Genomic DNA, 26826 nt, shown 5'->3' on the forward strand with positions numbered 1-26826 from the left:
TGGTATGTTTTTTTAACTTGCAGTCATAGATTTCCACCAGCATTCCTAGTATTTTTGCCTTGTTATTTAATCTGCTGTTGCCCACTGTCTGAGCACGAACATCTAAAAACCACCCTGTTTTTTCCAAGGGTGTTGGAAGAGAGACTTCTGATGTGCTTAGTGATAAACTGGGAACAAGACTCAAGACATCTTCCCCCTTCCTCTTTGCAGCTGTAGAGCTAGAATGAAAATGCCTAATGGCTAATTCACTCAATCACATAAATGTCTCATCTACAAATAAAAGCCAAGTACACGTGTCTTAGTTTTTTTTGCATATATTTACAATATAAATACTAATTTGTTTCCAAAGTACATATTCTTTTAACAGTTTGAGAAAATTATCTAGCATAGGACAGTAATTTAATGTAAAGACTCTATAGTAGTGATTAAGGAAAAATAGAACTGTTTGGGGGATAAGGAATCCTGGCTATGAATGGGCATGATGATCTGAACTTGCAAAGGGAATGTGAAGCAGCTTAGTCCACATTGCACTGCTAATACAATACGTTAAAGGGCTACTGCGTGAGATAGCAACCTGGATATGGTGTTATAAAAACTAAACATGAGAGATATAAGAAGTACACATGCTTGCATAGTGTGTTAATTTTAAAGAAGCTCAACATTTTATTCTCATTTTCAATAACTTAAATGAACAGCACTTAACACATCACACAAAATTAAAGACTTGTGCATATATTTCAGATTTCAACATTAATGTCAAAAATACATAGTATGATTTTACATAGGATTTGTGCTACATTAGAACACTAGAGACAAACATCACTTGAGTATTAAGGAAAACATTAAATATTAAATAACTGAGAAATAAAATGTGTAAACACTAATCTAACTGGGGGTTTTGCTATTGCAACACGTCCAATGAAGTGGTTTCAACAGTACAAAAAGTATTAGGACATGAGTTTTTCCAGTCTACATGGAATATATGGATTTCATTTCAGGAATCCTTTCATAAAAACTGGTCCAGGATAACGGGAGAGGATCCACTCTCCTGATTGTTAATTTGGTACACTCCATTCTATGCTAATTTTTACTTGCAAACTTGGGTACTGAGTAAATACTTTAAATCATCACTCCTTATCAACATCTTGGTGAAAACTGAGGGTTTGTTGGCGATTCAGTGTAAGATTTGAGTTCATATGCAGCACCGCTATCAACCTCCATTGACTTTCTAGAGAACAGGAGCCGTACATCTCTATGGAGGTAGATCTTTCCAGATTTAGAACTCTGGAACCTAAACAAATAAACAAAATATAAAACATTTCAGAGAATGAGTCTTTAAAATAAACTAGAATAATTAAAATTTGAAAGCAGGAACAACTAATCTTGCTACAATATTAGGTCAACACTAACTCTTTAACGTGATATTTAAGGTCTTTTCTAAAGACCAAAGCATATGCTTTTATTTAAACGTGCTCTCTTACCATTCCCTAAATACCTCATACTCCTTTTCCTTCCCTCAATGCCTGAGATGCTTCTTCCTGTAAATCTTGAGTGTCAAATAGAATCTTACTTTTCCTCCCTGACTCCACAGTACACGCACCTTTCCTCATCTGCAGGTTCACATGGCAGTTCACTCACATTACTCAATAACATTACATTTGGGCTCTGTAGCCCTGGCATCTTCTAGCTCCATAGACCCATTTCACACAACTTAGCCTCCCATGATTTGGGGCAGTTGATAAAAAACTGTAATCAACAGTGGCTAGGCTAAGTAAAACCCAGCCACCATCAAAAGTCAAGAGAAAAGTTAGCAGTAAAATGAAAATGGCTATCAAAACCGTATATGAAACTGTTTCTATCCACTGCCAATATCTGTAATACAGTGCAGGGATTTGGAATCTTCACTCACATTAACTTACCTACCAAACAGACAAACATACCCTGTAGTGTTAACTTCTCTTTGTTTTTCCCTTGGCATAGCATAAATACTCTCTGGGTTTGTGGATTTTACTCCTGAACTAGCTGAAAGATGTAGTGGTTACAGCTCTGTATGTTAAAGCAGACTGGCTCTGACTGGGCTTACTCTTCCCTCCTCTCTGAAGTTTTTCACCTTCCCAAACTGAAGGAGAACATTCTTTGGGAAGTATACCGTTTTCCCTAAAAAGGTTTCTTTAAAATGTCCTGTCATTATGTGGAGATTATATTTTTATTTATTTATTTATTTATTTTTTTTTTGAGACGGAGTCTCGCTGTCGCCCAGGCTGGAGTGCAGTGGCCGGATCTCAGCTCACTGCAAGCTCCGCCTCCCGGGTTCACGCCATTCTCCTGCCTCAGCCTCCTGAGTAGCTGGGACTACAGGCGCCCGTCTCCTCGCCCGGCTAGTTTTTTGTATATTTTAGTAGAGACGGGGTTTCACTGTGTTAGCCAGGATGGTCTCGATCTCCTGACCTCGTGATCCGCCCGTCTCGGCCTCCCAAAGTGCTGGGATTACAGGCTTGAGCCACCGCGCCCGGCCTTATGTGGAGATTATAAAAGCTAAGGTGGCTGATTTTTACTCTGGCCAGTATTGGTTACAATTAGCTATGGTTGTTAAACTTCAAGAGGAATGGTGTCAAATGCAAGTTTAACCAGAGAGGGTTGAATCTTTTTCTAGGTTGGGAGGTATTCTCATAGTCTGCAATTTCATACCATGTCATTCATTTATTCACTCATTCATTTATGAGACAGAGTCTTGCTCCTTTGCTCACGCTGGAGTGCAGTGGCGCGATCTCAGCTCACTACAACTTCTGCCTCCCAGGTTCAAGTAATTCTCCTGCCTCAGCTTCCTGAGGAGCTAGGATTACAGGCGTCCACCACCACGCCTGACTAATTTTTGTATTTTTAGTAGAGATGAGGTTTCACCATGTTGGCCAGGTTGGTCTTAAGCTCCTGACCTCAGGTGATCGCCCGCCTCGGCCTCCCAGAGCGCTGGGATTATAGGTGTGAGCCATCGCGCCTGGCCATACCATGTCTTTTAAAAAAAGTTTTCCAAGTCTGTTTTTCATAGATTTTTCATTCCCACAATCTGTGTAACATTTCTCATGTGGCTTACATCAGGTAGTATCAGGTTTGGTTTAAATATGCTGGCTGAACATGTCTTTTGCATACAGAACAACAGGCAGAAGACTGAGATGAAAGAACTAATTAAATAGTGCTTTGGGAAGAATAATTAACAGACTTTCATGTATGGGACTTGAGTGTACAGCTCGCTGCTTTTTCACTCTAGATCACCACTGCAAGGCATATATAAAGAAAGATAGGGCCGGGCGCAGTGGCTCAAGCCTGTAATTCCAGCACTTTGGGAGGCCGAGAAGGGCGGATCACAAGGTCAGGAGATCGAGACCATCCTGGCTAACATGGTGAAACCCCGTCTCTACTAAAAATACAAAAAACTAGCCGGGCGAGGTGGCGGACACCTGTAGTCCCAGCTACTCGGGAGGCTGAGGCAGGAGAATGGCATAAACCCGGGAGGCAGAGCTTGCAGTGAGCCAGCCTGGGCGACAGAGCGAGACTCCATCTCAAAAAAAAAAAAAAAAAAAAGAAAGATAGCAGGTGGTCACCATCAGCAATAACAGGTTGAAGAAGTCTTCTGCCTGGACCTGAGATGAAAGTTGACTCCTCCTGATGAGTAACGCTCCTTACTGTAAGGAGTTAGTCTAAGATAAACATCACTGATGTGACTGAGGACTTTCTATGGAAGGGATCAGACAATTATTAGAAACAGAGTTCCAGGCAAAAGTCTACTGAGCCCTCTTTTAACCAATCAATTCGCTCATTGATCCTGAGAGCTAAACTAGGATTTCAGGGCTGAAAACCTTACCCTGGTATACTGACAACTTTGACCTCAAGAGCAAACAAGTGGCTTCTCACAACCTTGAACCATGAGTTGGGTAGTAAAAGTTAGAGGGAAAGATATTTATAATGGAAGGACTAGAGTATAAGCTCTACGAGAGCAGATTTTTGTCACTGCTGTTTTGCTAGTGTCTAGAAGCACGCCTGGCCCATAAACATCAGTTGAAGAAATGAATGAAGTTTAAGAACTTCTCTTTCCAATACAGTAGCCATTAGCCATATGTGGTTATTGAGCATTTGAAATGTAGCTAGCTCAAATTTAAGTGTAAAATACATACTTGATTTCAAGGAGTTAGTGATATTAAATATCTCATTGATAATTTTTATATCAGTTATATATTCAAATGGTAAAATTTGGATAGGTTGAGCTAAATAAAACATATAATTTACCTGTTTATTACTTTTTAAACATGGCTATTGAAAAATATAGAATGATTTGGCTGGGCGTGGTGACTCACGCCTGTAATCCTAGCACTTTGGGAGGCGGAGGCGGGTGGATCATGATGTCAAGAGATTGAGACCATCCTGGCCAACATAGTGAAACCCCGTGTCTACTAAAAATACAAAAATTTAGCTGAGTGTGGTGGTGGGCACCTGTAGTCCCAGCTACTCGGGAGACTAAGGCAGGAGAATCACTTGAACCCAGGAGGCGGAGGTTGCAGTGAGCCAAGATTGCGCCACTGTACTCCAGCCTGGCAATGGAGTAAGACTCCGTCTCGGGGGAAAAAAAAAAAAAAGAAAAAGAAAAATATAGAATGATTTATACGGCTCGCATTACTTTTTTTTTTTTTTTTTTTTTCGAGATGGAGTCTCACTCTTGTCACCCAGGCTGGAGTCCAATGGTGTGATCTTAGCTCACTGCAACCTCCACCTCCCGGGTTCAAGCGATTCTCTTGCCTCAGCCTCCTGAGTAGCTGGGATTACAGGAGCCCACCACCACGCCCAGGTAATTTCTGTATTTTTAGTACAGACAGGGTTTCACTATGTTGGCCAGGCTGGTCTCAAACTCCTGAAGATGATCCGCCCACCTCGGCCTCCCAAAGTGCTGGAATTGCAGGTGTGAGCCACTGCACCCGGCCCTCGTATTACATTTTAAAATAGTATTTGTTTAGAAAATGTGTTTCATTGCCCCAGATGCATTTGTTTTGGCATAAAATATTTTATATTAAACAGCTATAAATGAAAACTTCCTTAATTCAACAAGTAATAACCACAGGAAGGTATGTCATGTACTTTCGGCATCTTGGCACATCATCAAGAGTCCCCAAGCTAAGCAAAGTCCCAAGGGACACTGGTCTAGTTAGAGTCACAGTTTAAAAAAAAAAAACTAAAAACTTCAGAGTTGTTCTAAAGTAACATTTTCATATTAATTTGAAGCATTACCTCAGATGTATGAGGTAGCGTAATAACCGTTCTTCTGTGTGTCGGATGTTCTCTTTATTAACACTTCTCTTCACTTCTTGTTTAACAGGTACAGAAAAAGTTCTTTGTCGTAGGAATGTCTGATGATTGGCTGGCATATCTCGTAAATCATATATCACAACAAACATCTTCACCACAGTCTTATTAGGATTAAATAAGGTCTGAAGAAACAATATAGAAATTATTCCTTAAAAATAGTGATTTGTTGTGACTCAGAATGATTGTGCCAATAATCAAACAAGATTTTAAACAACAAGGTAATACTACTGAATATAATTCAGTTTCAGGGACTAAAATTTACATAATTTCAAAAGTTTATGAAATAATATTCAGTATTTTTTAAAAGGTTCAATTTTTTGTTTTATAATAATATAAGGTCCAGTAAAAATCAAAATCTTTAGTCACAAATTTCATATGTATAAATTTTACTCCTTGTTCAGAGGAGTAACTTTAAGGAATAGTTCTACTAGCTTAAGCAAAATACACCCTTATTGGGTTAAAATATTCCAGTTCAATTATTTCAAACATAATAGCTTTGCTAAAGAGTATCAACTTCAAACTTCTCAAAATTGAGTTTTAATTTTTCTCACATTTTAATACCAAATAGAATATTTCAAATAAAAATACAAGCTCAGTAAAATTAGCATGTTTGATGTCTTAAGGACATATGATTATTATAAAATTTAAAATAGGTGCTCAAAGAAGAGACTTTTTCCTATCTGAACATTTCCCCAAGTTTAGAAAACAAAGCTCACTAGATCTATTAATATTAGATCTAAAGTAGGCTTAATACTTCATTTACTCATACATGGAATCATTTCAAAATCTGTAGCAAAACTAAGCTTTAAAAAAAATCCTCAATATCATTATAGACCAAAATATGTATCCATGGTGACGACTGAATTAAATTCAATTGTTGCTTGGTTATGAATAATTGAAGGAATATTATTTTTAAAGTACTCATTTTTAAACAAAACCCCAAGCTGCTGATCTGACTTTAACCAAATTACCAACACATCAATAGGTAACTTGGTACCCATGCTTTCAGAAGCTCATCCGTGGCACTGGACATCACTCACTGAATCAAAATGAGAAATATATCAATATCATAATCCAATTTTTGAAATCTAGTGAGTCTTAAGATTAAGGCTAATACATTCAACAACCACACCTCATAAGCCAGGAGTTCAAATCATGTTTATACACAGTTAAACTGTACACAGGATAGAAGACATACCCACATTTCATACTTATAATTAACCACTAAAGTTGGCAGTGTCCAAACAAGAGGTGAATGTGTTACCTCCGAGTTTATGCTTCACTATGATCACAACTGACAGCTAGCTTTCTGCTGACCCACACTTTCTCACGAGCTACATAGCCAAAGGCAAGAGAACACTGTCACTCCTTTACTTCAAGAAATCGGTTTACTTGTGGTATTCTTGTGGTAATTCCTCCTCAGCAAAACTTATATAAATATGTATTACTATGTATGTGTGTGTATATATATATACACACGTACACATATTACATAGTTCTGTTTCATTCCTGTGTGATAGGAAATAAACAAACGTACAGACTCCTTGCAGTATTGGAACAATGATGATGAGTAAAAGTGATCTGACAAAGTACTGAACACAGTGAGGTCAAAGGTCATAAAAAGGCTTGCTGGATTAGATCAAATCCTGGGAATGAGGAGCAAGCCTTAGCTAGACTCTCTTTCAGTCTGCAAACTCTGTAATAGATTTGAGGGCTTGCAGGATTATGCTGGGTCAGATCTAGAGTGAACTCAATTTCAAGCTGGCCTTAATATCAGATTATTCTTCTCAGAACTCTAGACCAGGGATGATGAAAGACTGTTCTGAGATAGGAGGACTCTCCTGAGCCAAAACGAGATCAATGCCTACACCAAAAGGAATGATGCCTTCTCTGCCCTGACATCTGTCAGACTATATTTCTGCTTTGTGTGGTCATCTCATTAAATCAATTTTAGAAATTATTAGAAATAATTTTGTTTCCCAAGTTTTCCTGCCAAAGCAATTCTAATATTTGGGGTCTCCTTTTAAATAGGTTCATTTCAATCTGATTTATTAAAAAGAAGGCACCAGTAATATTAGGTTCTAAATATATTGAAAAGAGCCCTATTGAAGTTATGCAAACTGTCATATGCTATTTTTCTTAAGTATTCACCTTGATTAGCTTATTAATGCTTTCCTTTTATGGAGGTCCCCAAATGGTCATTCCTGGGGCAGAGCAGGGAAACTCCAAACAAAGCTGCAGCCCCACTGTTACTTACCAAAGTTGTTGCAGCAGCAGTAGCAGGAGAAAGGGCTAAGTTCTATATGTATGTGAGAGAATGATTATTGCAATTGTAGGCTATAAAACACATACCACTTGTATTGTTCCTGAAGGAGGTACTCGATAACCCCTTTTACCAAGGGACTCTAAAGTAATCACACCCTTTAAATAAAAGAAGACAAATTGAGTACAAACTGATGCATATGTACATAAAAGACTAAAATAACTCATGTAATTTATTAAAATTTCAGAATTCTATTTCTATGGAAAAACATTCATATTGAATTAATAGAGATACATTCTATGTTTCTACCCCTAAGGAAACACTTTACTGTTCTTCCTGGTGATGTCACTATAAAGAATATATAACATCAATGGCCACAGCACTCAAAATTACTATTAAGATATAGGAATAAAAGTAAAGAGTTCCTAACTAAAAAGGAAATGAAGGAAGGTAACAGGACCCTTTCCATGTATCTTGAGGGAGAGGGGAAATGAAGAAGCAAGTAATTTATTGGTCTTTGGGCATGTAAAAAGTCACAAGTGTAGGAAAGTAAGTCTTGGCCCAAAATAAAGTCAATTCTTCCGTCTGGGAGTTAAGTTACATATCTGGATTTCCGAATAAAGACAGAAAAAAAATAAAAAAGGAATTTGGAAGTCTGTAATTCCTGCCTGGTACTACTTTATGGGATAAGAGATGTTTAAGACAAAATGTGGAAAATGAAAGTTAAACCAATAACTTTCAGGCTGTGGAATGTTCTATAGTAAAGCTATAAAATCTCACTTTCCTAAAATTAAATATTTCTTCAGAAACAACCTTATATCATGTTGTGTTTTAATCTTGATATTATTAAGGTATTTTGCTTTTGTTTGGTCATTTACTTGTTAAGGAATCTAAGAATCCAAACTGATTCTAAATCAGAACACAATGGATTGAGAGCTGATTTGAGTCAAGGTTAAAGCTAAATGAGGGTCATTTCATTAGAGAAGTCTAAAAGAGGACATTAGGAGTCCTCCAGTTGTTCTGGTACTCAAAGAACAATCCTCAGATGAGCATCATCAGCATCACCTGTGAACTCGTTAGGACTGTGAAATGTCTGGCCTCTTCCCAGACCTTATGAAGTCAAATATACATTTTAACAAGATTCTCCAGATGATATCAATTTACATTAAGGTTTGGGAGCCCTGCTCCAGTATATGAAGTAGTTTTTCTCAGGATGTTCTCATTACTGCAAAATCCAATCAATGGGGTAAAAGCGTATTTGTTAAAACAAGGTAAGTTCAAACGGAATGTGTAGAAGTTTCTCAATAACCAGGATGATCAATAACTAGGATAACCAAATGACTGTTGGTGGTAATTGCGATACTTTTTTTTTTTTTTTGAGACGCTGTCTCACTCTGTCACCGAGGCTGGAGTGCAGTGGTGTGATCTCGGCTCACTGCAACCCTTGCCTCCCAGGTTCAAGCGATTCTTCCGTCTCAGCCGCCCAAGTAGCTGGGACTACAGGCACTCACCATCACACCCAGCTAATTTTTGTATTTTTAGTAGAGATGGCAGCGGGGGGGTTCCACAATGTTGTCCAGGCTGGTCTTGAACTCCTGACCTCAGGTGATCCACCCGCCTCTGCCACCCAAAGTGCTAGGATTACAGGCGTGACCCACCGTGCCCAGCCTGTGATACTTAAGAGCTTTAAAAAATGAATGCTGATGCATTTATGTTAACTGGGATAATACTTTTCTTTCAAGCAGTTAAGGTAGTTAAGGAGAACTGTATGTTCTACATTTCATGATTCCATTATTATACATTGTACATGCCAAACTTATGTAAAAGCAAATATAAAACAGGACTGTCCTATTAGGTGACATCTCTCTGTTGGGTTCCAGGGTTAGAAAGTAAAAAGGAGTGGATAAAGGTAAAAGGGAAAGCCACATTCTGACATATGGATTCCTCAACGTCAAGTGAACAACACTTGACATCAGATTATTAAATTAACACATTAAGGTTAACACATACGTGGTTCTTGACAAATCAGATTTGTCAAGTGGTTATTTAAAGCATGAAAAAAGCACATCAACAAACCGCAACCCTAACCAAAACAGCAATGAAACTTAAACAATTTATCTCTTACAATCTGCCCTACATGCCTAATGAGGTACTCTGTATACCACATTTTTTTAATGAGCACAGTGTGGCTATTAACTCTACATGAAAAAGGTATGGAATATTATACGCGTCTTCTTCCTAGTTTCAGAAAAAAAAGTAAAATATACCTAAATAATAGCTATCTTTAAAATCACATAACTACATGTAATATACTACCGTTCTTCCTTGACAGCCATCGGCCTCCCCACCAAATACATACAGTAAAAGTGGTAAGGCAACTACTACCAAGTTTATGCTTGTTTCCTTTAATACATTCAATTCCAATAGTTTTTAGAACACAGTAACAGTAACTAAATCAATTTATTTAAAAAAATAGCTTTTTGAAAAAAACCATAAAGTTTAAGGCAACAATTTAAAACAATTTGTAAGCAATGTTAAGACTAGTAGCATTGGCAAGTTAGGAATTTTAGAAAGGGACTGGGAAATTATTTGGAATTTTACTATTATTCATCATTATTGTAATAATTTCATCATTTTAACTGATCAGCATATTAATACCTACGAAAAGTTACCATATTTAACACAAAAGAGAAAAACACATTTTCTTTTTTTTTTTTTTGAGACAGAGTCTCGCTCTGTCGCCCAGGCTGGAGTGCAGTGGCCGGATCTCAGCTCACTGCAAGCTCCGCCTCCCGGGTTCACGCCATTCTCCTGCCTCAGCCTCCCAAGTAGCTGGGACTACAGGCGCCCGCCACCTCGCCCGGCTAGTTTTTTGTATTTTTTAGTAGAGACGGGGTTTCACCGTGTTAGCCAGGATGGTCTCGATCTCCTGACCTTGTGATCCGCCCTTCTCGGCCTCCCAAAGTGCTGGGATTACAGGCTTGAGCCACCGCGCCCAGCCGAAAAACACATTTTCTTCTGGCATTTTTGCTTTTCTTTTTTTTGAGATGGAGCCTCATTCGGTCATAAAGACTGGAGTGCAGTGGCACAATCTTGGGCTTAGTGCAACCTCTGCCTCCTGGGTTCAAGCGATTCTTGTGCCTCAGCCTCCCGAGTAGCTGGTATTGCAGGCACCCACCACCACACCCAGCTAATTTTTGTGCTTTTAGTAGAGATGGGGTTCTACCATGTTGGCCAGGCTGGTCTTGAACTCCTGACCTCAAGACATCCGCCTGCCCCAGCCTCCCAAAGTGCTGGGATTACAGGTGTGAGCCACCATGCCTGGCCTTTCTTCTGGGATTTTAAAATGGAATAGTAGGGTTAAAATAAATATGGTCAAAATCTTATACAAAAATTCCTCAAATTATTATGGAATAGTAAATATGCACAAATAAGTGGAAAACTGAAAGAAATATATCTTGATCTGGTTAATTACAAATGAAAGGAAATCATACGTGGCCCTGATAATATTATAATGAAAGTCATATTATAAATTTGCCACTGGCACACCTGCCTTAGATATTTCTGCCTAGTTTCACAATACAACAGTTTCTAGACAGCTAAGTGTTGTCATATAACACTTGGAGAACATTTTTACCACTGACTCCCAACCAGAGAATAATATTATATGGCTTTGAGTTAATCTTTAAGGAATCATTTAATGAGAAATCCTATACCACCTCTATACCACAAAGATAGGATTTTCTGTGCTAAAATTTTACCCGTGTGAGTCATTTCTATAATCTGTGATAAGAGGTCCCAAAATTATCATCAGAGTAACAAGGTTATTATAAGAGTAACAAATAGGAGTTTTATGTCTTCGCCCTGCTGGTCTGTGATATGCATAGTTTTACCAAAACATAATCAGTTCTTTGAAAACAGACTCAACTACAAAAGTATAGAGAATATTCCCTGAGGAACAAAATTAATCCATAGCAGGAAACACTGGGACTGGGTCATTTGCAAAAAGAATGCATTCCTAATAAGTAAACTTTTAATAGAAAAATACAGACTATTTTTTGAAAATATTCTAATTTTTTCATAGGAAAAATATAAACGGGATAGTTGACTGAAGAATGTTATCAGAGAAAAGAAAATCAGAGATTCTCAAAAGGATAGATTAAATTCAGTAACCTGATTCATACCCTTGCCAATATCTATTTAACGATCTGCAATCATCTGTGTGTACATCTCTAGTACTTTCTGGAGTGATAAAATCTTTTATCTCTCAATCCTTCATTTTTTAGACATCAACTAAGGTGAAAGATTAATGCGTTTTGCTTTTTAAAAGCATAGTTCAAATTACCTTTTGCTCATTAATTTCCATCAAAGATATTTATTTGAGCTGATTTTCAGCCAGTTTACCCTTTTATCTTGTTTCCAAGCCATCCTAATGGCCAACAGGGACTCTGTTCACTAATGACAGATCACAGTATTTTATTTTATTTATTTTGAGACAGAGTTTTGCTCTTGTAGCCCAGGCTGGAGTGCAATGATGCGATCTGGGCTCACTGCAACCTCTGCCTCCTGGATTCAAGCTATTCTCCTGCCTTAGCCTCCCAAGTAGCTGGGATTATAGGCGTGTGCCACCATGCCCAGCTAATTTTTTGTATTGTTAGTAGAGACAGGGTTTCACCATGTTGACCAGGCTGGTCTTGAACTCTTGGCCTTAGGTGATCTGCCAGTCTCAGGTGATCTGCCCGCCTCAGCCTCCCAAAATGCTGGGATTCAGGCATGAGCCACTGCACACGGCCAGATCACAGTATTTTAGACCTTATCTTTCCATCCTCTATTACTACATGCCAATAAAAGGTGTGAAACTGATGAGATTCTTGATGTCCTGGTAAGGCAAACAGGCTGTAGATATACTCTCATATTGTAAGTATTTGAGTATGATACGCATTTATTCTGGTATTAAACTTATCTCAGTGGTACTTTCCATTTCATTAATTGTCCAAAATTATTTTTTCCAAAATAATTCTGGGAAAGTGGGTACATCTTTCTATGGTAAATGAACAGGTAGCATATGTAATAACTGGGCAGGTTTGTGAAGGGGGGCCTCTTCATTCGATAATAACCTGTGCTGGGCATCTTCACGCTTATGACCCACAGATATGAATGTTGTTGGGAAAAGAAAATTTTGAATAAACAAGCAGACACCACTATGCTTTTTCTATCAAAGTGTGAAACACTAATCAAGCTCTTGACTAAAATCTTCACCCTTAGAATGGAGTAAGCTTTCCTTGAGGAAACTGGGCCAATAATGAGTAGGTCACATATAGGTTCCTAAGAGTAGCTTCCTTTCCTGTCTGTTGTTTCTCAATTATATAGATGTCCCTTTTTACAGCTTTTATTTAATAACAAAAGTCATTGTTACTAATGTCCTTGAAAACCTAGAAGGTTGGAGACAGGCATGTTAGGAGAGGAAGCAGTTGGGCCAGGTAGTAAGTTAGGAAATTCAAGCAGCAAGACTAGGCTATAATGTTCAATGCCTACAGTAATCTGCATTTCTCAAAAGTAACACCTAACATGAAAACCCAGATTTGACTCCATATTTGATACCATCACTGTCAACTTTTTACAGACCTGCATGGCTAGCTACTTACCTCTCTTTGTCTTTTGGAAGAGGGCTGATACTAATCATATACTAGTACTCAGTATCGTTTTTGCAAATGAATGCTTATATTATCCACAAGCCATTGGAATAAAAAAAAATCAGAAAGGTGAAATCATAAATTGATCTTAAGGCTCAACACTATAACTCAGAGGTGTCCCATCTTTGGCTTCCCTGGGCCACATTGGCAGAAGAATAATTGTCTTGGGTCACACATAAAATATACTAACACTAACAATAGCTGATGAGCTAAAAAAAGAAAAAAATCACACAAAAAATATCATAATGTTTTAAGAATGTTTACAAATTTGTGTTGGGTTACATTCAAAGCCTTCCTGGGTTGCATGTGGGCTGTAGGCCGGACAAGCTTGCTCTAACTCCTCTTAGTTATTTCACTCTCCATTAAGACATTAGCATGAGTCTGAAGTAGCTAGTATCCTAAAGAACTCTAGGATTAGGCCAGTTGTGGTGGCTCATGCCTGTAATTCCAACACTTGGAAGGCCAAAGTGGGAGGTCTGCTTGAGGCCAGGAGTTCAAGACCAGCCTGGGCAACATAGGGAGGCCCTGCCTCTACAAAACATAAAAATGAGCTAGGCATGGTGGCGCATATCTGCAGACCCAGCTACTTAGGAGCTCCAACGCAGGAGGATGGTTTGAGGCCAGAAGTTTGAGGCTGCAGTGGGCTATGACTGTACCACTGCACTCCAGCCTAGGCAACAGAGTGAGAGCTTATCCAAAAAAAAAAAAAAAAAAAAAAAGAACCCTAGGATTAGAAAAGAATAGGCCCAAAGACAAACCAAACCAAACAGGAGAAAAAGGAGTAAAAGGGCCCTACAGAAGCCTTATGTCACCAAAGCCTTGTAGGACTAGAGGGCCGAGTGCACAGTAAGCATTTGAGAATGTGTGTGAACTCAGCACGATGGAATTACAGTGTCACTAATCAATTTTTACCATTTTTTCAAGACAAAGAGAAACAAGTACGTTTTTAGTACCATCCTTAAATGTAAAAGAGGTTATCTGTTGTTTGAACTAGCTTAGAAAGAAGTCGTGAGGTAATACTTTGGCATGTTAGTTTATATTCAGCTCTTAGGAAGTGATTTATACTTTCAAGAATTGTACCAAAGCACTTAAAGAAATTTGTTATTAAGTCGGTTGATTTGGCAGGAAAACACACAATATAAAAAATACTTGCCATATAAGGAGAGGGAGCATTGTCATCTGAAACACTGTAGAATGACACTTCAACTGGAAGAGTCAAATGTGTGGGGCAGAAAGCACCACTTGCCCCTACCTCGGCAGTAAAACCATCAACAATGCCGAGAGGATCTAAACGATAGTTCAAGACAGATTCCTGGAAGACAAAATAATTTTTATAACTCAATTTAAAAAGCTAACACATTCATTTTTTTTCTGTTTAAAGAAATATACACTTAGCCTAAAGGCAGAGAAGTGATAACAAGAAATATATTACTATGCTTTCTAGCACTAGAACAGTGGTTGTTACCATTGCCATGTCCTTATTTCTGCTTTTCATCTGACTTGAAGTCAACTCCATCTCCCATCAGTCTTCTACCATCCTACAACAGTTTGGTCTTCTCTCACTATTCCAACTCACACTGAATTCTCCTGCAACTTCAGCATTAGTTAGGCCTATTTACTACGTTGTTTTTATATCTGTAAATTTAAAAATATGCTCTATCAGAGCAGGTATTTATCCCTCGCAGTGCCTATTCATGGTGCTAGGCACAGAGAAACAGTTGAAAACCTAACAGGTTATATATGGAAGTTCCATTAAAAGATGAAGTCAAGCACTTATAATTCTAACCAAGAAATAATTGCTTCTCTTATAAATACTGTAGTATGTGACAAGTTTTATTTCGTTTAATTTAAAACATAAAAACATGCATTTATAAAAAGTTAAAAGTACAGAAATAGTACAGAAGCCCTTATCCATCCCTCCCCCGAGGTCACTTAGTGAGATAACTACTTTTAACAATTTAGTGGTTATCTTCCCAGTTATGAGAAACATATAAAACTTTTCACAAGCTTTATTTTATATACATATATCAACACATATATGCATACATCATGAAACGTGAGTAGCATTCCTTCAATTCTTTGAAAAGAAAGGTTACAAAGCCTCATGATTCTAAAAGTTTGTGTAGTCTAAATGCGAAACAGTGACATATCAGCAATTCTAATCTCCTGATCAAAAAGATAAAGCCAAATGACCTGGGTCACAATCAACCTTCTATATCTCCTTTTTGCCCTCTAATCAATCCCATCCATATCCTGTTGATTTTACCTCTCAGTCTCATGGCCTCATCTCCATCCCCACCACCACCACTATCCTAGTGACCTAGGTGATCCTCATAACCTCTCCTCTAAATTAACGCTACATCTTCTAATTAGTCTTTCTATCTGTAGTGTATCCTCTGTAGTACTGCCAGAGTTCTTTTTTTTTTTTTTAAAGGCTTATAGTATCATCTACCACTTAAAAACTTTGTTTCCTGCTGTCTATAGAATGAGGTCAACATTCATAGCACAGCACTTAAGCTCCACCATGCCTCTTGTTTCATCTCTCCCAACATGTACAGAGTCCCATGCTCCAGCTCCAGTTTGATCCTTTCCAGCATCGCCATGCTCTTTTACATTTGCACATGTGCCTTTACACATGTAGTTCCCTTTGTCTAGAATCTCTGATTCCTGCACAAATTTACTCGGCAAATTCCTTCTCATCTTTTGTGACCAAGCTCAAATGACAGTTCCTCAGTAAAGCTTTCCTCAATCCCTTTTTAGCAGAGACAGTAGATATACAAGTACTAGGAAACTTCTATTACAATGCTAATTACTTGAGTTTATAAATTATTTACCCATCTGGGTAAATTATATGCCCACCTTCTCCAGTAGACAATAAACGTCTCTAAGGCAGGAACTTTATCATTTAAACTTTGTATTCCTAGCATATAGTAAGTACTCAACTAATGTGTCCTAAATAAGAAGTCCATTCTGAAGATGCAAAAAATTTTCGTAGGAGAGGCACATACAAAAATGTTTATGGATTAAGGCAAATGACCAATATTAGTTGCTGACTCTATCTGAGATAATTTAGATTTTTGTAAATTTAATATACAAGCATATATGCTAGGCCCCACTCAGTGCAGTATGACAAGAAAAAAAAAAAAAAGGCATGAAAATAAAAAGCCAAAACTATCCCTATTTATAGAGGACAAGACTATCTGTGTAGAAAAATCCCAAGGATTATTTTTAAAAATCTACTGAAATTAATCAGTTGAACAAGATCACTGATTTTTTATAGATAACACACACACATACATTCATTTAAAAATACTAGCAATGAACAATTGACAATTTTTAAGTTACAATATCCCAGAAAACATGAAATACTTAGGTATACATCTACAAAAATATATCAAAAATCTGGGCTAGGCGTGGTGGCACACGCCTGTAATCCCAGCAGCTGGGGAGACTGAGGTGAGCAGACTGCTTGAGGCCAGGAGTTTATGAAAAGCCTGTGCAAACACAGCAAGGTCCTATTTCTACAAAAATTTTAGCTGGGTGTGTTGGTGCAAGTGTGGAGTCCTAGCTATTCGGGAGGCTGATATGGGACGAATGCTTCAACCCAGGAGATCGAGGTTGCAATGAGGTATGATCACGCAGCTACACTCCAGCCTGGGTAACAGAGAAAAGTCCCTACCCCTATTTTTTAAAAAAAGATGTCTGAGATATGCATGCTAAAATCTATAAAACACTGATGAAAGAAATAAAAGAATATCTAAATAAACAGATTTCATGGACTGAAAGACTTTATATTTTTAAGATGTCAATTTTCCTCCAATTGATCTATATTAAAGTAAGCCAAACAAAATCTCAGCAGGCTGTTTTGTGGAAATAGACAAGCTGATTCTAATTTATATGAAAAAACAAAGGAGCTAAAATGGTTTAAGCAATTCTGAGAAAAAACAATAAAGTTAGGACTCACATTACCTGATTTCAAGACTAGAAAATTGAACATCCATATGCATAAAAAAGGGAACCTTGACTGCACACCTCCTATCATGTAAAAATCAACTCAAAATAGATCACAGATCTAAACATATGAGCTAACACAAACCTTCAGAAGAAAACAGAAAAAAAGCTTTGTGACCTTGGGTTGAGCCAGTGGTTCTCACCCAGGGGATATATGGTAATATATGAAGACATTTTTGGTTACTAGAACTGGAAACGGGGGTACTATTGGAATCAAGTGGGTAGAGGCCAGAGATTCTGCTAAACACCCCACAAAGCACAAACAGCCCTTCAGAAGAATTATCTAACTCAAATGTCAACAGTACTAGTGTAAAGAAGCCTTGGGCTAGGCAATGTTTTTTTAGATTCAACATCACAAAGTAAGATTCATTAAAGAAAATGTTACTAAATTAGACATCAAAAACCCTAAAATCTTTTACTCTTATAAAGACACTGTCACAAAAATGTACAGCCAAACTTCAGACTTGGAAAACATATATGCTTATTTGGCAAATAACTGCAGGAAAAGAGGCTCAACATCAATAGTCATTAGGGAAATACAAATTAAAACCACAATAATTAAGGTGAAAACGAGTGATCATTGCAAACACTGGCAAGGATGTGGAAGAACTAGAACTCTCATACAATGCTGATGCAAATTAAAATGGTATAATCACTTTTGAAAATAGCTTGGCAGTTTCTTAAGAGTTAAACATACATCTATCCTATTACCTATTCTACTCTACTCTATTCTACTCTACTCTACTCTACTCTACTCTACTCTACTCTATTCTATTCTCTCCTCTCCTCTCCTCTCCTCTCCTATTCTGGGTAATTACCCAAGTGAAATGAAAATTTATGTTCACATAAAAATTCATACACAAATGTTTATAGCAGCTTTATTTTTAATAACCCCAAACTGGTGACAACCCAAATGTCTAAAATCAGGTGAATGAATAAACAAACTGTGGTCTATCCATACAACAGCATTAAAAATGAATGAACTCTTGATACACAGGACAACACGGATTATCTTAAAAAAATGACACTGAGTTAAATAAATCCACAAGCCACCCCCCTAAGAGTACATACTATGTGACTGTATTTATATAAAATTCTAGAATATACAAGCTATTTTATACTGACAGAAAGCACTAAGATTCCCTCATATAGGAAAAATAACTCATTTCCAATGGTTGTATTATGCTTGACTGAACTGACTGAAGAAAATCACAGGACAGATGAATTGAATGGATGATGACAAGGTTTTGCAGTAGAAAACTCTAAATCAGGGGTGTCCAATCTTTTGGCTTCCCTGGGCCACACTGGAAGAAGAATTGACTTGGGGCATATGTAAAATATGAATTGTCTTGGGCCACATGTAAAATATACTAACACTGGTTGGGCATGGTGGCTTATGCCTGTAATCCCAGCACTTTGGGAGGCTGAGGCAGGTGGATCACCTGAGGTCAAGAGTTCGAGACCAGCCTGACCAGCATGGTGAAACTCGTCTCTACTGAAAATACAAAAATTAGCTGGGCATGGTGGTGTGTTCCTGTAATCCCAGTTACTTGGGAGGCTGAGGCAGGAGAACTGCTTGAACCTGGGAGACAGAGGTTGCAGTGGGCCAAGGTTGCGCCATTGCACCCAGACCTGGGGAACAGAGTGAGACTGCCTCAAAAAGAAAAAAAAAAAAATCTCTCTCTCTCTCTATATATATAGATAGGTAGATACATATACCCACACATTAACAATAGCTGATGAGCCTAATAAAAATCACAAAAAAAATCTAACAACATTTTAAGAAAGTTTATGAATTTGTGTCGGGCTGCATTCAAAGCTGTCCTAGGCCCCAAGCTGGACAAGCTTGCTCTAAATGGTGGCAAGAAAAGGTGACTATTAGCTATTAGACTATTTGGGTGTTATTCTGTGTCCATGTATTTCCAGACTCCACCTAATGCCCCACAAATAATGTCTAAGGATGATGATTTCCCCCAACAACATTACAGGGATAAGACTTTCCCTGTTTTCACTAAACAAGTCTAATGTGTCATTTTAGTGACTCAAGTCTAACCCCATCTTTTATTGCACAGAATGTCAAATTCACTAAGCTGAGGAAATATCTTCTGTAATTTACTTAAGAAAACATCAAATTCATTATAAATAAGACCTATGGGTTGGACAGTCTCAGAGCATCTCTATTTCTTCCTTAAGTCACCTGAAAAATGTATGTATATCTGCACAAATAGAATCCTCTGAAAAAAACTGTGTACTGATTTTTAACTATCTTCCCTGATATGGTTTGCATATTGTCTCCTTCAAATCTCATGTTGAAATGTAATCCCCAATGTTGAAGGTGGAGGCCTGGTAGGAGCTATTTCGGTCACGGAGGTGGATCCTTCAAGAACGGCTTGGTTCCGTCCTTGCAATAGTAGGTTCTTACAAGATCTGGTTGTTTAAAAGCATATGGCACCTCCCCCCTCGCTCTCTTGCTCCTGCTCTCACCATATGATTTGCCTGCTCCCGCTGTGCCTACTACCATAAGTAAAAGCTCCCCGAGGCCTCATCAGAAGCAGATGCCAGCACCATGCTTCATGTAAAGCCTGCAGAACTGTGAGCCAATAAACCTCTTTTCTTAAAAATTATCCAGCCTCTGGCATTTCTTTATAGCAATGCAAAAACAGCCTAATACACTCCCTTTTCTAAACTTTTCACATATCAGACTGCTTTCTTTTTCCCTTATACATTTTTTGTAGTACATGCATGCCTCAAGAGGAGCAATAAAAAAAATTTCTTGTAGTACAAAGGCTGCAGAGCCACCCGACCCTCACAATGGCCTATGCACTTTTAATTTGATGACAAAGAGGAATAGAAAGCTTGACATCTTTGAACTGATACCTTGGAAGTGACATGGAAAAGACTTACTTACCATGAAATATCTTTTCATTCCCACTAAAACTTTGAAAGATAGCTTCACTAGTAAAATAGTTATAAAGCAAATGGTTAATATATCAAAACACAACTCCTGTAAAACTATCTTAAAAACACAAAATTTTAATTCTTTTCCCCTAAAAAAACTCACCAGTTAAAATCACTTCAAAAATGTCATTTACACGTTCATGTTTAAGGTTAAGCTGATTTCTAATTACAGACAATTGAAACCCATGATTTCTACTTGACCCCAAGTAAAATATTGGGAGTAAACACATCAGAAATCTTTATTTGAATTTTTAAAAAATAACCTTGTTACTTTAGAATAGCTGTAGATTTACAAAGAAGTTGCAAATAAAGTACAGAGAACCGTTTGGTTTTGTAAATCAACTTTCCTGATTATGAAGAGGCTGCTAATAGTCCCCCATTATTTTCTCTGGGTCCTAGACCCAATTTTACCACGTAGGACGATGTAGCCAAATCTATCCTCCTGGCTTCAGTACGAGATTCCTCAATCCAACCTAATTTCACCAGGTCTTCTCTTCTCCACTACCAGCTACCCAAATCTAAGATGTCAGTGCCAACAATTCTGACTTCCCTTCTTGTGAAAATAAAGTAAAAAGATTTCAAGGCTTGAAAAAAGACAATTATTTATTTCTTTTTCACAACCAAAGTTAAAGACATAAAATGACATCCTGGAACCTAGGGTATAAAATTTTCATTTAAAAAACAGTTTCAAAGCACATTACCTCAAAATTTCCTAGGAGACTAAGACTTGTTATAGGTGGAGCACTAGAACTCAAAAATGGTTTTTCATGAATATCTGGATCATCTTCAATGTTTAAACATGGTCGAGGACTATTAGAAAAACAAATCAGCAAAAGAACACATTAGCCACAATACTTTATTTTTTAAATCTTGACACAGGGTCTCACTCTGTTACCCAGGCTGGAGTACAGTGGCACCATCATAGCTCATTACAGCCTCAAACTCCTGGCTTCAGGCAATGGTCCTGCCTCAGCCTCCCAAAGTGCTGGGGATTACAGGTGTGAGCCACCAAGCCAAGGCACAATATTATTACTTTGTACATAATATTATGTACAAAATTAGGAAAATCTGAACAATCCTACTCAAACTACCATATTAATGTTACCAAATTTTACAATATAAAATTTCAAGTTTAAAATTCCCAATCAGATTTTATCTTTGTTACAATATTTTATAAACACACATACACATATCCTAAAGGATTTCGAGGTGGAATTTAGAACATATCACATAGTGGCATCTACTGGAAATAAATAATAATTCAGACTTCTATATCAATCTTATTTTAAGTATGAGAATACAAGGGCAAAATTTTGTCACTAAAGAATATAATCAGAGTATTATTTGCCAACAGGGAAAAAAATGGCCAGGGTTGTTTTTTTTTCCCCCCTGAAAGAGTGAAAGGTAGTAGAGGTTAGTAACTAGAAATATATAAAACCACTTACATGTTAAAACCAATGTAAGAGTTCATTATGATGACCACTATATAGTTGCTACTCACTGCCTTAATTTCTTCCACACTCATCCCTAATAACTGTGTGTGTACATGGTATCATGCTGTAAATAAGAATCCTGTTACAATTCTGATTTTTAGAATCAACATTATTTATTGTTAAAGACCAGAATTTTGTGAAATTCTGTTTGAAACACACAAATGAATTTTGAGATAAATACCTTTTAGATGAGAAGCTTTTCAGATGCAGTAATGAAGAATCCAGATCAAAGCAACCTGATTGTGTTTTTCTCTGAGGAACCTAAAGTCAAAATGATCATTTGTGATATTAAAAAAAACCCGTAATTTCTTTCTCAAATTGATAAAAGAGTTTTTAAATGAAATTTAAGCATATCTTTGAAATACTACAACTTCTCCTATAATAGCTTATTTAAAATCATGCTGTTCATTACATATTGTTCTTATTTTTACTTTATTAACTAGTGTTGAAAAAACAGATGATTAATAAAAGCACTTTTACTATGTTTTGATTTTTTAAGAAGCAGAAACAGTTTTTTCCAAAACCTGTTTGGAAAAACATGGAAAAAATTGCATGGAATTCCAATAGATAGTATAAAGAATATTTTGCTTTTTTATATACTTCTCTATTTTTTGGGGAGGTGGAAAACACTTCCAACTTTAAAATAAAAAGGAAAAAAAACAAAAAAACAAAAATACAGATAGGAGCCTGAGGTCCCGCCAGCACTGCCCACTCTTTGCCCATTCCACCTACTGCAACATTTCCAAGAATCCTATGTTTTACAGAGAATAGATTTGAAAAGTACTACACTCCTAGGTTTTCAACCATCATTGTATACCAGATTACATTTAAAGCAAAACACCACCTAGCTCAAAATATCCTAAAATAAAATACCTAAATGTTAATTAAAGGTAAAATCATATACAACATACAAGTTAGACAGTTTTGTTTCTAGAATATTAAATATGTGTACCTGACTCTCTGGTCTAATTGGTGACTGAAGAGACAGATGACACTGAAAATTTAAACCACCTCAACATTTTGGAGAGCTGTACAAGTGCACCATGTTATTTACTGTAGTCAGAACTTAATTGTGAAATTTTCAATCTAAATCCTCATGTCTTCAATTCTGCAAAGTTCTCTACCTTCATTTCTAATATTGCATTTTCTTATTCTATTTAGTCTTTCCTTTTAAACTTCTACCAGACTTACATTGAACATCTCATTCTCTTTTCTTTATGGCTTTTTCGTGTTTTACTATTTCTCTTCCTTTTTGTGCTTCATTCTAGGTGCTTCCTAAATATTTGTCGGTCCACTCACAAAATCTCTATTGAGTTGATCCTAGTCTGCTGTTTAATTCATCTGTATGCGTATGCAAGTGTGTGTATACACTTCATGTATTTTTCATATCTAGAATTTCTATTTAGTTCAAATTCATGTTCTTTCATCTAAATTCCCTATCTTTGCCTTCATTTCTCTCCCAGAACACTTAAAAGAGTTTTTAACTCTCAAGTTGCTCTGGTAACAGAGTTCCTATACGTGCATCCTTCCATTTCTTGCTCCTGCTGATTCTTTTAAGGTGCTCTGTAATTTTTTTTTCCTCTAAGATCATCTTCAGTAAGAGGTATCTTCCATAAAAATAAATCTTTGCTGCCCTGGGTTACAGATGTGGGATAGTTTCATGTTTCCCCTACTAATACTAAATGGATTTCATGGGTTCTTTAGTTTTTATGGCTATTTCTTAGCTAGACATCTCTGAATCTCACAGGTAGCATAAATTCAGAACCCCTACTATGTGTGGCTTAGATTTAGGTACAATTTCTTTCGGGTGCTTCCTTTCCTCCCATGTACTCCACCCCTGAGTAAATAGATGGATATTTTTTCCCCCTCTCTCATTTAGAGAAGGCCAGTCTTCCCTGTGCCTGGCTTTATGAAGAATCTGGTCTCAGCTAAGATTGTCACAGACTTGCAACCTTGACTCCTGTCTCAGCAGGGGCATTGAACCCTAGTGCTATTTTAGGTTCAAATATCCTAGCGGAGCAAAATTTGACCCAGGTTATTCCTTGGGAATTTTTCTTTCTTGCTCTTACACAACGTTGTGCATTTGGAAGTTATTATACCTCTTCTAGAATCTCTGTGGGGGGAAGGGGCAAGTGTCTTCCTATATTGACTCAGTCCACCATATTGACCAGAAGTCTGTAGTGCTTTTTACACTAGCAAGACGCTGAAAATTTTTTCCCTGATCTCTTGGGCATTTTAAATCACCACACAGGTAGGTCAAACATTTGGAGTTTTTATTTTAAAATGGACAAAAAAAATCTGAACAGACGTTTCTCAAAAGACAACATGGAATGGCCGGGCGCGGTGGCTCAAGCCTGTAATCCCAGCACTTTGGGAGGCTGAGACGGGTGGATCACGAGGTCAGGAGATCGAGACCTTCCTGGCTAACACGGTGAAACCCCGTCTCTACTAAGAAATACAAAAAACTAGCCAGGCGAGGTGGCGGGCGCCTGTAGTCCCAGCTACTCGGGATGCTGAGGCCGGAGAATGGCGTGAACCCGGGAGGCGGAGCTTGCAGTGAGCTGAGATCCGGCCACTGCACTCCAGCCTGGACAAGAGAGCGAGACTCCGTCTCAAAAAAAAAAAAAAAGACAACATGGAAATGGCCAACAGGTATATAAAAAAATGCTCAATGCCACTAACCAGAGAAATGCATATTAAAACCATAACGAGATGTTGTCTCACTCCAGTTACAATGACTCTTATCCAAAAGACAGACAACAATGGATGCTGGCAAGAATGGAACAAAAGGGAAACCCTCATACACTATTAGTGGGAATGTAAATTAGTATAGCCGCTGTGGAGAAGACTATGGAAGTTCCTCAAAAAATGAAAAACAGAACTACCATATGACCCAGCAATCCCACTGCTGGGCATATATCTTAAGGAAAAAAAAGGGAAATTAGTATATTAAAGAGAGAGCTGCACTCCAATGTTTACTGCAGCACCATTTGCAACAGCCAAGATATGGAAGCAACCTAAGTGTCCATCAATAGATGAATGAATAAAGAAAATGTAGTATATACACAATGGAATATTATTCAGCCACACAAGGAATGAAATCCTGTCATTTGCAACAATATGAACGAAGCTGAAGGACATTATGCTAAGTGAAATAGGCCAGGCAAGAAAGACAGATATTCCATGTTCTCACTCATATGGGGGAGCTTAACAAAAACAATTGAACTAACGAAGATAAAGGGTATAAGGATGGTTGCCAGAGGCTTGGAAGAGTTGTGAGGAAGCAGGGATACAGTGGGAATGGTTAATAGGTTCAAAAACACTGTTGGATACAATGAATAAGATCTAGTATTTGGTAGCATAACAGGGTGACTATAGTTAACAATAATTTATTGTATATTTAAAAATAAGAGTGAAATAGGAAGGTTCCTAACATAAAGAAATGATAAAGGCTTGAAGTGATGGATAATCCATTTACCCCGAATTGATCATTACACATTGTATGCCCGTATCAAAACATCACACGTACCCTATAAATACATACAACTATTATGTACCCATAAGATTTTTTTAAAAAAAAACAGCAAAAACCATTTGGAATTTTTTAAAAGTTGTTTGGACTTTAATTTTTCTAAAATAGAAGCCTGAGGTCCACGTTATACATTTAAATTCTGCATCTATTGTCCAATAATTATTTTTTGAACATACACAAGATACTGTATTTTTCTAGTTACTAAAGAACACACACAACTAAAAATACGTTTGTAGCAAATTAAAAGGATTTTTAGTTCTGCTACACAATTTACTGCTTACCTCAAGTTTAACTGAAATGGTAGCCATACCAACTAACTACTGACTGCTTACATGAAAGAGGGATGATACTAACCATCCTCACAACACTAAGGTAGACATTATCATCCTGATTTACATATGAGGAAACTAAGACTCCAAGAGATTGTGTCGCATAACTAGGGGGAAGTCAATGTGACTCCAAAGTGATGCTTTTAACCACTGCACTCAGATCTGTAAATCTATTTGTAATTGAGGAGTGGACAGATTTATATGTCTCAAGATGATTAAGTGAAGGGATTCCAAATCAAAAACAGCAATAGATTTAACTTGCAGATGACCCAGTTAGTGGTATCAGTAAGATACAAATCCACTTGATGGTTTTTGCTTTTTTCACATCTAGTAACAGTTAAAATGTTAGGCAAAAGAATTTCAGAGAAATTTTATAACTCTAATACATTTCATTTTTATTCACATTTTTGTCTTTCCCTGTATTATCACATAGCTGTTAAATGTGTGATCAAAAAATAAAATGTTTCATAACTGGAAATTTAAAGATATTTAAATTTTTTTCAATTAAAATTCGAATGAAATTATTTGTAAACCTTTCAGATGTGTGCAAGTTCTAAGCATGAGATAAGAAAAAAAAAAAGCTTACAGGGCTTGAAAGAAGAGGCAAACCAGTTTGAGGATGAAAGGCTCTGGTTGAAGTTCCATCCAAGGAATGAAAATTATGTTTTCGCCAGACATTTGAATGTTTCAGTGTAGTCCTCTGTTAGGAAAATAATTAGATTTTAATTGTAATATTTAAATACCATTTAAAGAATGTGGACAGCTTTTTCATTTTTAGACTCGTGCCTAATACATTCTGAGGTATTGCTGGTGAACTTGGTGATATACAAGTGGGATATCCCTTATCCAAAATACTTGGGGACTAGAAGTGTTTAGAAGTTCGGATTTTTTTTCTAATTTTGGAATACTTGCATCCTATATACTTTACCCGTTAAGCACCCCAAATGCAAAAATCCCAAATCTGAAACGTTCCAATGAAAATTTCCTTTGAGCACCTTGTCAGCAATTAAAAAGTTTGGGATTTTGGAACATTTCAAATTTGGGATGCTCAACCTGTATATCTACATCTTATGTTTACACACAATATATATATTTCAGTTGGAAAATAATGTCTAAAATGGTTATTGTAATATGTTGAATTAAGTTCTAAAGAAAACATGTCCAAATATAAATGCCTTATATGTTCATGTTTGTT

At 37.1% G+C, this 26826-nt stretch overlaps 1 protein-coding gene across 4 annotated transcripts in view; it reads right to left on the reverse strand.

Moving 5' to 3' along the window:
* Nucleotides 1–298: 298 nt before the first annotated feature.
* FAM214A (family with sequence similarity 214, member A) overlaps nucleotides 299–26826 on the reverse strand; it is a 99476-nt gene continuing 72948 nt past the window's right edge. For 3 of the 4 annotated variants that reach the window (XM_011986420.1, XM_011986412.1, XM_011986403.1), the window contains 7 exons: nucleotides 26218–26331; nucleotides 21952–22031; nucleotides 20979–21087; nucleotides 14462–14620; nucleotides 7705–7773; nucleotides 5275–5474; nucleotides 299–1291 (listed from right to left, as the gene is read on the reverse strand). In XM_011986420.1, coding sequence (XP_011841810.1) covers nucleotides 1138–1291; nucleotides 5275–5474; nucleotides 7705–7773; nucleotides 14462–14620; nucleotides 20979–21087; nucleotides 21952–22031; nucleotides 26218–26331 — 885 coding nt within the window. In that variant the 3' untranslated portion in view covers nucleotides 299–1137. Of the gene's footprint in view, nucleotides 1292–5274; nucleotides 5475–7609; nucleotides 7774–14461; nucleotides 14621–20978; nucleotides 21088–21951; nucleotides 22032–26217; nucleotides 26332–26826 lie in introns of all 4 variants that reach the window. The other variant, XR_001006720.1, reaches the window with a different exon arrangement.

This window comes from Mandrillus leucophaeus, unplaced genomic scaffold (genome assembly GCF_000951045.1).
Source record: "Mandrillus leucophaeus isolate KB7577 unplaced genomic scaffold, Mleu.le_1.0 Scaffold108, whole genome shotgun sequence".
In the NCBI taxonomy this organism is placed as follows: domain Eukaryota; kingdom Metazoa; phylum Chordata; class Mammalia; order Primates; family Cercopithecidae; genus Mandrillus; species Mandrillus leucophaeus.